The sequence below is a fragment of the Hippocampus bargibanti genome, linkage group LG08 (assembly GCF_051943395.1).
Source record: "Hippocampus bargibanti isolate YZ-2025 linkage group LG08, ASM5194339v1, whole genome shotgun sequence".
NCBI lineage: Eukaryota > Metazoa > Chordata > Actinopteri > Syngnathiformes > Syngnathidae > Hippocampus > Hippocampus bargibanti.
The window spans coordinates 7,947,501-7,959,023 of NC_142741.1; the positions used below are offsets into that span (position 1 = coordinate 7,947,501).

General features: G+C 41.6%; 1 protein-coding gene across 1 annotated transcript in view; it reads right to left on the bottom strand.

Moving 5' to 3' along the window:
* Nucleotides 1-11,117, bottom strand: part of LOC148894497 (low-density lipoprotein receptor-related protein 1B-like) — a 334,893-nt gene extending 323,776 nt beyond the window's left edge. Inside the window, exons 1-2 of the mRNA XM_089002179.1 lie at nucleotides 11,110-11,117; nucleotides 9,924-10,228 (exon numbers count right to left, since the gene is read on the bottom strand). Of these exons, the coding sequence (XP_088858305.1) occupies nucleotides 9,924-10,228; nucleotides 11,110-11,117 (313 nt within the window). The remainder of the gene's footprint in view (nucleotides 1-9,923; nucleotides 10,229-11,109) is intronic.
* Between the last annotated feature and the right edge of the window lie 406 nt (nucleotides 11,118-11,523).

An 11,523-nucleotide genomic window follows, 5' to 3' on the forward strand; every position in this document is an offset into this window, starting at 1 on the left:
CTTTACTTACAGACAGTGTAGGTGTTCAAATACCTGACATGTTTCGGCGACTACTTCCGCCTACGTCAGAGTGTCACGAATGTTGGTGTGACGCGCCATTTTCAGCTGGTGTTGCTATGAGGGCGTGACCTACCTGTCAGATCTAAAAGAGAAAATCACATCATGGCCTGGGAGAAGGCCAGAGTCATCCGCACCGAAGACAACAAACATCAGCGCTGGATCAGGGAGGCCATTGAAATCCGGAAGCGAGGACCAAGGACCATCAACGGGGATGAGGGAGCTTACATGCTCTCGACGACCTGGAGCAGTATCCTGGAGGGACGAACGGACAGCGGGGGCCGTGACTTGCCTGTCAGATCTGACAGGTAGGTCACGCCCTCATAGCAACATCCGTGACACTCTGACGAAGGCGGAAGTAGTCGCCGAAACATGTCAGGTATGTGAACACCTACACTGTCTGTAAGTAAAGAATCTGCTTAACATTAGATCAGAAGTAGTCGCCGAAACATGTCAGGTATGTGAACACCTACACTGTCTGTAAGTAAAGAATCTGCTTAACATTAGATATCAAGTACACAGGATGAACTTAGTACAACGATCATAGGCCTCTTGTTTGGCCTTTGCCACCTTTACTTTAACCGTGCGCTGCATCTCCTTGTACTGCTGTCTACTCTCGTCCGTCCTCTCAGTGTCCCACTTCTTCTTTGCTAACCTCTTTCTCTGTATACACCCCTGCACCTCCCCATTCCACCACCAAGTCTCCTTATCTACCTTTCTTCCACTCGATACACCAAGCACTTTCCGACCTGTGTCTCTGATTATGTTCGCTGTAGTTTGCCAGTCATCTGGAAGGACCTTTTGCCCACCCAGTGCTTGTCTTACCTCCTTCCTAAATGTCATGCAACACTCTTCCTTTTTCAACTTCCACCATTTTGTCCTCACTTCAGCCTTTGGGTTCTTCATCTTCCTCACTGCCAGCGTAATCCTACACTCTCACCAACCACTAATTTGCAGTCACTGATTTCCTTTAGATGGCGCCATTGACACAAAATGTGTACTTCTGCCTCCACTCTTGTAGGTCACCCTATGTTCCTGTGTCTTCTGAAAGAAAGTATTCACAATACCCATTTCCATTCTCTTAGCAAAGTCAACCACCATCTGTCCTTCAGCATTCCTTATCTGGAGTCCAAACCTGCCCATCACCTCCTCCTCATCTTTGTTTCCTGCCCCAACATGTCCATCGAAGTCTCCACCAATTACAACCCTCTCACTCCTCGGGATGTTCAGTATGACTTTGTCAAAGTCCAACCAAAATTTCCCCTCCGGAAGCTCACATCCTACTTGTGGGGCATACCCACAAACAATATTGAACATCATACCTTCAATTTCTAGCTTCAGACTCATCATTCTATCTGATACTCTTTTTACTTCTAAGACATTCCTAACAAACTCCTCTTTTAAGATAACCCCAACTCCATTTCTCTTTCTGTCTTCACCATGATAGAACAACGTAAACACTGACCCTAAGCTTCTAGCCTTGCTCCCTTTCCACCTGGTCTCCTGGACACAAAGTATGTCTACCTTCCTTCTCTGCATCATGTCAAACAGCTCTCTACCTTTACCTGTCATTGTTCCTACATTCAAAGTTCCTACTCTAAGTCTATACTCTTGGCGTTCCATTTCTCTCTTTTCCTTCGGGCACACCTCCCTCCTCTCCTTCTTCAACCAACAGTAGTCCATTTTCCACTGGCACCCTGAAGGTCAACAGTACCAATGGCGGCCGTTGTTAACCCCAGCCTTGACCGATCTGGTATGGGATTCAGAGGTTTGATTGATTGCCCCAAAACTTTATCTATTTATGTTTATGTATGTCTGTATTTGTGTATTTATTTGTTAGTTCTTTAGTTATTTATTTAGTTATTTATGTATTTATTTATCTGTGTATCTATTTTTGTATGTATGTATGTATGTATGTATGTATGTATGTATGTATGTATGTATGTATGTATGTATGTATGTATGTATGCATGTATGTATTTATTTATTTATTTATTTATTTATTTATTTATTTATTTATTTGTGTTTTAAATGTATTTATTTATTTGTGTTGTTATTTATGTATTGATTTATTTATTTGTGTTTTTTTATTTTGCTATGTATATCTTTTTATTCATGTATTTATTTACTTCTTTATGTGTTTGTGTTTTTGTTTATTTCACTATTTGTGTATTTGTGTTTTTATGTATTTTTTTATCTCTTTGTTTATGTCTGTATTTATCTATTTATATTTCTTCTCGTTTATTGATGTATTTATTCATTGTTCCCGCGGGGGTGCCGTTCAACCCTTTCAACCCCTCCGACTGACAGACTTTTAAAGCGGCGCACGCGTCCTCCATTCTTCAAGTTTGTTTTATTCACATTTCCCGATTCAAAAGATGGAGAGGGGGTGGGTGGGTCGCTATGCCAGCACTCCAAAATAAATAACACCTTGATGGGCAAAGCATGGAAGGAATTTTGAAAAGAAGAAATGACATGTTCCTGAAAGGAAAATATTTTCCCCTTTGCCAAGATGGCATGACATCAGCATAATTTTTCATTTTGCGCAGCATCTCCATCACCCCAATAATAACCCCCATCTCACCCGACTCATTTTATTTTACCTCGGCCCCTGTGAGACCTATTCTCATTTCAATATCCGGCAATAAAGCAGTTGCGCTTTACACCATTTATAATTTATGTACAGTACTTTTTTTGCATTCCTAGCCGCTATTTCTGAATATGACCGACACACTCCCTCGGAATTAACTCCATTCACGCCAAGGATCCTCACAGGGAAATTTATTGATTTCTTAATCATATTTTCAATTAATTATCATCTGGAGATTAAAACCTTGCCCATCCATACCTATCTGACCTTGAAATTTCTATTCCCTCTCGTTCCCTCAGATCCTCTTCCTACTTCCACCTCTGTGTGCCCCCCGCCCGTCCCAGCACGATGGATGACAGAGCCTTCAGCTGCACTGCCCCCAAACTTTGGAACTCACTTCCTCCCATCATTTGTAACATCGATTCTCTTCCCACCTTCAAGTCCCATCTCAAAACCCACCTATTTAAAATTGCATTTTCTGTGTAGCTCTCTCTCTTGTTTTTATATGTATTTATTATAGTACCTATGCTTGTCTGTGATTGTAAAGTGTCCTTGAGAGCTTTAAAAGGCGCTTAAAATTTCATGTATTATTATTATTATTATTATTATTAATAATAATAATAATAATAATAATAATACTAATAATAATAATAATAATAATAATAATAATAATAATAATAATAATAATAATAATAATAATAATAATAATAAACAAAAACATTCTAATATTCCCCCAGGCGCACACGCTGGAGTCCTCTGAGGTCATTAGCATATCAGATTATTACATTTGTAAATGGACGTCATTCTTTGAATTGTTAATCAAGGTTGTGTGTCACTTTACAATCAATTGGCGATCTATTGACGACCTATTGAGCAAATGAAACCGGGAGGTGATATTGGGCCATTGGCTGCAATTCCTGTTTTATTTCCAATCATTTAACGGTATCAGCAAGTATCAACGTAAACCGGTTGATGGTTGAATTGATTGTGCATAGATTTTTTTGATAATCTGATCGGATTGTGAAAATCGGTTCGCCACATTGATGGGGAGGGTAATATCATATTAAAATAATGATAAATATAATGAATAATTGCTTCATTAATTACAATTATAATTCATTCATGATAATAATGGTTGAAATAGATATAATAAATAAAAATATATCTGAAAATAAATAAATAAATATAGAGTGTAATAAATACGTATGTAGTTAAAAAAATAAATACTGTGAGTCCTCAGCTTAGTGTCCTCATTTTAGAGTCCTTATCTTACGAACTTTTCATCTTACGAACGTCAAATTTATGAAAATTAAACCTTGAAATACACACCAACCACGGCTGGCGCAGTGCTCTTCGGATCTGGCGGAGTGATTTTCGGATCTTCGGCGGAAGCACACAATCGAACAGCGCTCCAGCCGGCGCTGCTTTCCACGCACCCTCTCTCTGAATTCACACGTCGATCGCCTCCGAGGAGCTTTTTGCAGATAATTTTACTATTATGGGACCAAAAAAAATCACCACAGGCTCGTGTTCAGCCGGAGAAGACACAAAAAATAAAATCACCGTCGAGGAGAAGGAGATCATTGAGAAACACGAACGAGGTGTGTGTGACAGGCGTCACATGTGCACAGCGCGGCTGTCATGTGAATCTCAGCCTGACACATCTCTCACACTGTGTGTCACTTCCCTGAGAGTAACTTCTCAATTTCCACCATTGCCACCATCCTTCGCCTAATAGCTTCACAGTGTAAAGCTTCAGCAACTCGTTGAAATGAAATGAAATTGAAGTGCCGCGAGCGGCACCGCCGCCCCAGCTGTCAACTCTCACGTGACAATTTCGGCGTCATTAGTCACGTGAAAGTATCGACTAAATAATGCCTTTGTGTAAAGTTTTAAAAGACAACCGACGTCACTTTTTTGTTTTTTAACTGACACCAGAAAAACGTTTTATAGCATCTAAAATACCCCAAACGAATGATATTTTTAGTCAAATGCAAAACACCAATAAAAATGGCTTAAAGTGTCCAAAATCTGCAAAAAAAAATGAGCTGCGATTTGGGCATTTCAGAAAGTCTTGCTCCCAGTTCGTGACGTCACGCCAAGACGTCTTGCATTGCTAGTGAATCAAAACAATGGCTTCAGATTCAGAGAATATGCTTTCTTGTTCTACATCCAGTGATGAATATGATTCAAATGTTTCTGAAGAGGAAATCATACATGTTTGCAATCGACCTCCTGTGGCCAACTCCATTTCAACAGGTTGATAAATTCCTTATATGGCACTCTGGCCTTCTGGCGGCTTTTGGGTGCCACACGAGGTCCCCAGACCAAACAAATACAGCAAAATACATTGACGTGATGGAAGGACCGCTACAATGTGTCTTTTTTATGGTAAAGGACGGTCCTTTAGTGACGTCACGTATGAAACCTAATTTTAATTTAAAAATTAAGATAACAAGAAAACATTAGAGTAAACTGAAAGTACATCTTTTAAGTTCAGTCAAACTCATAAAATTTTAAAAAATTTTGAGTAAACTGTACTCAAAAATTTTGACGTAATCAGTTGCCATAAAAATTTTGAGTACTTTCAACTTGTTGGGTTTTACAGTGTACAACGTAAAATATAGCTATATGCAATCGAATCTAAAATACGCTCAGTAGAAGTCATTTGAAGTGATTTTACAAATTATGGACACAACTTGCCCGGAGACATCGGTTGTCCTTTAAAGTGTCCAAAATCTGCAAAAAAATGGAGCTGCGAATTGGGCATTTTCAGAAAAGTCCCGCCCCCAGTTCGTGACGTGACACCAAGACGTCTTGCATTGCTCGAGAATAAAAACAATGGCTTCAGATTCGGAGAATATGCTTTCTTGTTACACATCCAGTTATGAATGTGATTCAAATAGTTCTGAAGAGGAAAGCCTACATGTTTGAAATCGATTCAAGAATTTATTCCGTGCCATTTTGAGGCAACATTGGGGGGAAAATATATCACCAAAAAAGACGCAGATGCTACAGCGGGGGTCGGGAACCTTTTTGACTAAGAGAGCCATAAAAGTAAAATATTTAGAAATGTTTTTCAGTGAGAGCCACACAGAGAGAGCTGCCGTTTTCTTTTTCTTTTTCTCCATCTTTGGTTTGGTTTGTCGGTGTCAACGACGCTGGCAAAATGGGAATGTGTGTGTCAAACTAGTCTGCATTTTCAGATTTTAAGGCATTGCTGTGGCGACCCCTTGAAGGGAAAAGCCGAAAGGAAAAGAAGAAGACTTTGATTCCAGCTGCCCAAATGAAATCTCAAAACAACTATAAAATAGCCAGTAGTGTTTTTGTGAAAATTCAGAGAGATGCTCTTATTTTCTTCCTCGGGAATCACAAGATAGTGGGGCTTTTCATTTCATGCACAGTAAGAGAGGTAAATAGTATCTTTATGTTTTTTTTCTTTTTCCATGCAAGGGAAATTGTCACACCAAACACAAAAACTCTCGCTCTTTCACTCGTTTTTTTTATCACTTCTGAGTTTGGTCACACGCACGCGCGCGCACATACAAACGCTCGCGTGCGCACACACACACACACACACACGCGCGGCCACTTTTCAACAAAATATCAGAATGTATTATTTAAAATAACTTTGTGATAGTACTTACCGTTAACATGAATTGTTTTCCGTTCCTCGTGATTGGTAAAAATCCAGGCAAACAATCGGAATGAAATTCAATTTGCCGGTCCAGAGGCGAAGTTACTGCTAGCTAGCTTCCACACTTGCTATCTGCAATCTACTTCTCGCAGAAGTATGTTGATGCTAACGTTAACATGGGGCTTGTTAAAATGTCACTGACATTCAACTGTTTCATCGATTGTATTGTTTCATTGCAAATTAGAATCAGAACATTTTCTCTCCTCTAATGCTCCGGTGCATTCACGCTGAAGTGCACTAGTTGGGCTCATTTAAAGGGGTGTTTACCTCTTTCAACATGACGGCCACTGTCATCCAATCAAAATGGCGCTTTCGGCCGTTCTAGGTCAGTGTCATCCAATCAAAATTACGCTTTCCGCCAACTGCAGCCCCAACGGGAAATGAACGGCGAAAAAAACGACAATATGTATTTAGTTTTATCTGCGAGCCATATGCAATCATCAAAAGAGCCATATATGGCTCGCGAGCCATAGGTTCCCGACCCCTGTGCTACAGCCATCTCCTCCTCCTCGCCCTCAGATGACAACTCCTGAATGGCTTGCTTCTGCTTGTCCTCTTGAAGGCAAATCAAATCCTCTGTGTCGAGTACCTCATTATGGTCAGCAACAAGCTCCCTGATCCATGACGAGTAACGCAGTGAATCCCTGTACGGCACTCGAACCATCTGTTGCTGGCTTTAAAATCATCAATAAGCGCAAAACTTTCAGGTTGCCGCATGGCGATATCAGAGTGAATTTGCCGTGCTTTCTCGCATATAATTGCTTTATACATGCCGGATAGCTGCTTTTCGTTAATCCAAATTAACACATTTTTGAACTTCTTCTATTGCCCGAGACCGTTGCTTTGACAGCACGGAAACACCTTTAGCACCACACACACCTTTAATGACTTCTTTGTTGCGAAGAATGGTAGCAATGGTGGACATAGCATATTGCTACTGGGCTGTTAAATTAGACAAACGCACCCCTCATTCGTGTGTCTCATTGATCTCCTTCTCCTCAACTGTAATTTTGTTTTGTTTCTTCTTCGGATGAAGACGAGCCTGTGGCGGGGTCTTTTTCGGTCCCATAAGAGCAAAAGTATCCGTAAAAAATCCTTGAAGATGATCGACGTGTGCACTCAGAGAAAGGGGGTGTGGAAAGGTAGGCCAGCTGGGGCGCTGTTCGGTCATGTGGTTTGGTGTTCTTCCGCCGAAAATTACTCTACCAGCCATGGTGGGGCGGCGCTCCGTGTGTATCCCGAAAAGTAATGCGTTCGTAAACCGAAAAATTCGTAATGCAAGGTGTTCGGAAACCGAGGCCCCACAGAACTGCATTTGAACCGATTTTATAATGGGGAAATTTGCAGTCCACAGCAGCAATTTGAAAGGGGAGTGGGGTAGGGGGGGTCAAAGGATTGAAAACAAGATATTCTAAGCATAGTAAAATAAAAAAATGTCAACTGTTTATTAAAATAAAATAAACTATTTATTTATCGTAATCGTATCGTATCGTAAGGGCTCATCGGTGCTATGCTTAACATATTGAAACTGATGCAAAAAGTGCCACGGGGTGTAAAAAAATATATTGTTTGTTGAGTCGGGATGAATTTGAAATGGATTTTCAAGTTGAGAATAGAATAAAATTCCAAATCCAAGGAGTCGAGATGGGAGTTTCTTGTGACACTTGGTAACCTTGGGGTGAGCCGTGAATAAGCATTTTCGGGTGTTTGATGATCATTTTGGATGGGATGAATAAGATTTTTGATGTGCAAATGTTTGTTTTGTAACAACTGGGCTGTCTTTCATTTTTATTTTTTTCTTCTTTAGCCATCCTATGTGACGCAAACCAATTGATCCTCACACAGAGATAGACGTCATTCAAAATCAGGAAGCGATCTTTGGTTCTTGTTGACTTTTGATGGCGTTGCTTTTAATGATAACGATCGTAAGCAAAAAGAAATGACGCCGATGCCACAAACATCTCAAGCAATTTACGAGTTCCTCAGCCTCCTTCTAACTTTCTTCCCGTCCACCTGAAATTCAAATCATGAGTACAAATTGAAGCCCCCCCACCCCCCACACTGCCCCTTCTCGCCATTTCTCTGCTTCCAACTAATAATTACACAGAGGTGGGATGACGTTTTGATCCCACATCAACTGTCGCTTCAGAGTTGATGAAACGGTTTCTTCAGCCGTCATCTGTACTTCTTTGAAGGTGTCGGACGTTTCGCTCCTCATCCAAGAAACTTTGTAGAAACTTTGTAGGCAAACTAAAGTCTTACTGGTAGATTTAGGACCCCATGTAATATATATATATATATATCGATATATCCGATATCGATATAACGAGACTTTACTGTATATCCCTACTGTCCAGACATGGCGGTGCCAGACTCTGCTATGATAGGTCCCTGCTCTCAGGTTGGGGGTAGCATAGGACTACTCCCTGCAGCCCCACTGATTGTTCCTATTGTACTGACTAAGGACTGGCCTGATTGTCCCACTTTCACCGGTATCACATCATCAGTATTACTAATCCTGTGTTGCCTAAGCAGGCTATTCCATGAACGATCCAAATTGAACCTCACCCCACCATGTCGTTTTAATGAAGGATTTTGTTGTCTTTTACTCCCTTTTCAAACCATCTATGTTCTTTCGCTAAGATTTTAACCTCATTGTCGTCAAATGAGTGGTTGCTAGCTTTTAGGTGCATATGCACTGCCGATTGAGGCCCACTAGTATTATCCCTGCGATGTTGATAGTCTTTTTTGGAGAATTTGATGAGTCTTCCCAATGTACTGCTCTTTACAGTTTTCATTCTTACAATGTATTGAATAAACTACATTACTTTGTTTTTCATTTGGTAGCCTATCTTTTGGATGCACTAATTTTTGCCTTAAAGTGTTTGAAATTTGAAGTCGGTTTGAAATAAGAAGGAATTTTGTTTTGCCAAAGGATTCTTTGTAGTTTTTCAGAACCTCCTGCAATGTAAGGTACTGCTACTTCTCTTCTTTTCGTATCTTCAGAATTTTTGGTTTCATTCCCTATCTTTCTGACATTTGTTAAATGACCAATGAGGGCACCCACAGTTTGTGAGTGCTGTCCTCATATGTTTTGACTCCTTTTCTCTACCTTCAAAGCTTGTTGGTATTAGTTTAACCCTATGCTGGTTTGTGTTGTAAAGTGTAGTTAGAATCGAAAAGTAAGTATTGGTCAGTGTGCGTAGCCTTCCTAAAGACTTCTGTTTTTAGCGCTCTGTCCTCTTTTATAATTACTTTACAATCCAAAAAGGCTAGTTGGTTCTCTTTAATGTCCTCAAAAAATACAAAATCTCCAAATGCAGCCCCGGGGGAGACGATCACCTGCTGAACGTGACCCCCCCCCCCCCCCCCCCCCCCCCCCCCACAGCAGCTCCCCTCAAACCCCTCTGCAAATGTGCTACGATATGGCACAGTGCCATACTGGACGCAAACCAAAGAGAAGAAGTCCAACTCTGCTCTTAATCGTGCATGCCAGGACCAATTCAAGTTGAGCGACTCCCTCAACCCCTCCACCGAACCCCCACCTCGACCCCCGCCTTTGGTCGACTCATCCCTTACCTTTGCGCTCCTCCAGCACCGCCGACAGCTCAGTGCATGGAAATAATCCCAAGAAAAGGGCGAGGAGAAAAAACTCGGACATGTTTTCACACAACGGGCTTATCGGGCGCCACAGCTCGTCTTCCCAGTCCCGGTGCTCGCTACTGGACAAGGTCCAGGTCCAGTCTGCCCCCACCTCACCACTGCCGCCGTTTCCGGTCTTCTCATCCACCACGCGCTTGTCACGCACCGTTATTCGGAGATGTCCAGAGGAACCGGTGCGGCGCTCCTCCCGCTGCCCGACGCGTGCACACGACTCTGTGCAGCTGATGGGAGCAGGCGGCGCGTGGATGAGAGAATGACGTGAGGGTGGGGGGTAGAGGGAAGGAGAGAGAGACAGAGAGAGAGAGAGAGAGAGAGAGAGAGAGAGAGAGAGAGAGAGAGAGAGAGAGAGAGAGAGAGAGAGAGAGAGAGAGAGAGAGAGAGAGAGAGAGGTGGGATGGGAGATGGATGGGAGACGCTGTTTGCTATTGCCGCCTTCTTTTGTTACAGACGAAATTTCGTCACGGGAGTCATCGCGGGGGGGGGGGGGGGGGGGGGGGTCTGCTTGGACTGGATCAGTGAATGATTTTAAACTCGGGTGAGGAGGGGGAGGAAGGGGGGCGTCTCGCAAGCAGAGGTTCATTGCCTCATTCGGCTAGCGGCTTTTATCACACTGACTGGACTGTACTTTCAAATTCATATACAGAGTACCTGTATCGTGAAAAATTCTGTATTCGATTGAATGGAAACGAAATTCATCTGTTACGCCCCCCGCCCCCCTGCCAAAGAAGATAAAAACTAAAGAAAACCGCACATATATGTATGATGCTACAGTAAATTCTCGTTATATCGATAATCTCGGGAGTTAGAAAAAATGTCTATATAACCGTACTGTCGATATATCCGTCCTGCGCCGAACTGCATTAAGAAAAGCCTCCAAAAGAGGGCATCCAAGCGCCATATAAGAAACGGAGCTGGCCCTGAGCTCGCCATTTTGTGCCTCTTTTTTTTGGGGTGAGAGATGTTCCCCCAATGTTGCCTCAAAATGGCACATATAATTCTTTAATCGATTGCAAACATTGGATTGGATTGGATATGCCTTTATTAGTCTCACAGTGGAGAAATTTACATTTCACAGCAGCAAAGTGATGAAAGGAACATGTACATGAACATGTAGGCTTTCCTCTTCAGAACTACAGTGTGTTTGAATCATATTCATAACTGGATGTGTAACAAGAAAGCATATTATCCGAATCTGAAGCCATTGTTTGGATTCACAAGCAATGCAAGACGTCTTGGCGTGAAGTCATTTTTATTGGTGTTTTGCATTTGAATAAAAAGTGACATTGGTTGTCCTTAAATACACAGTATGGAATGTACAGTAATTTTCAAAATCATCACGCTTCAGCAGACGAAACAAGAAACATTGTTGCAAAAAACGATTGCATTCATATACAGTACAGTGGGCATGTACATAACACAACAGGGAAACTGCAACGCTTACATCTTACTGTATTATGTATGCAATTTAAAAAAGTAATCAATCTTCTTCTGCTTCCCATTTTTACCTTTTAACACA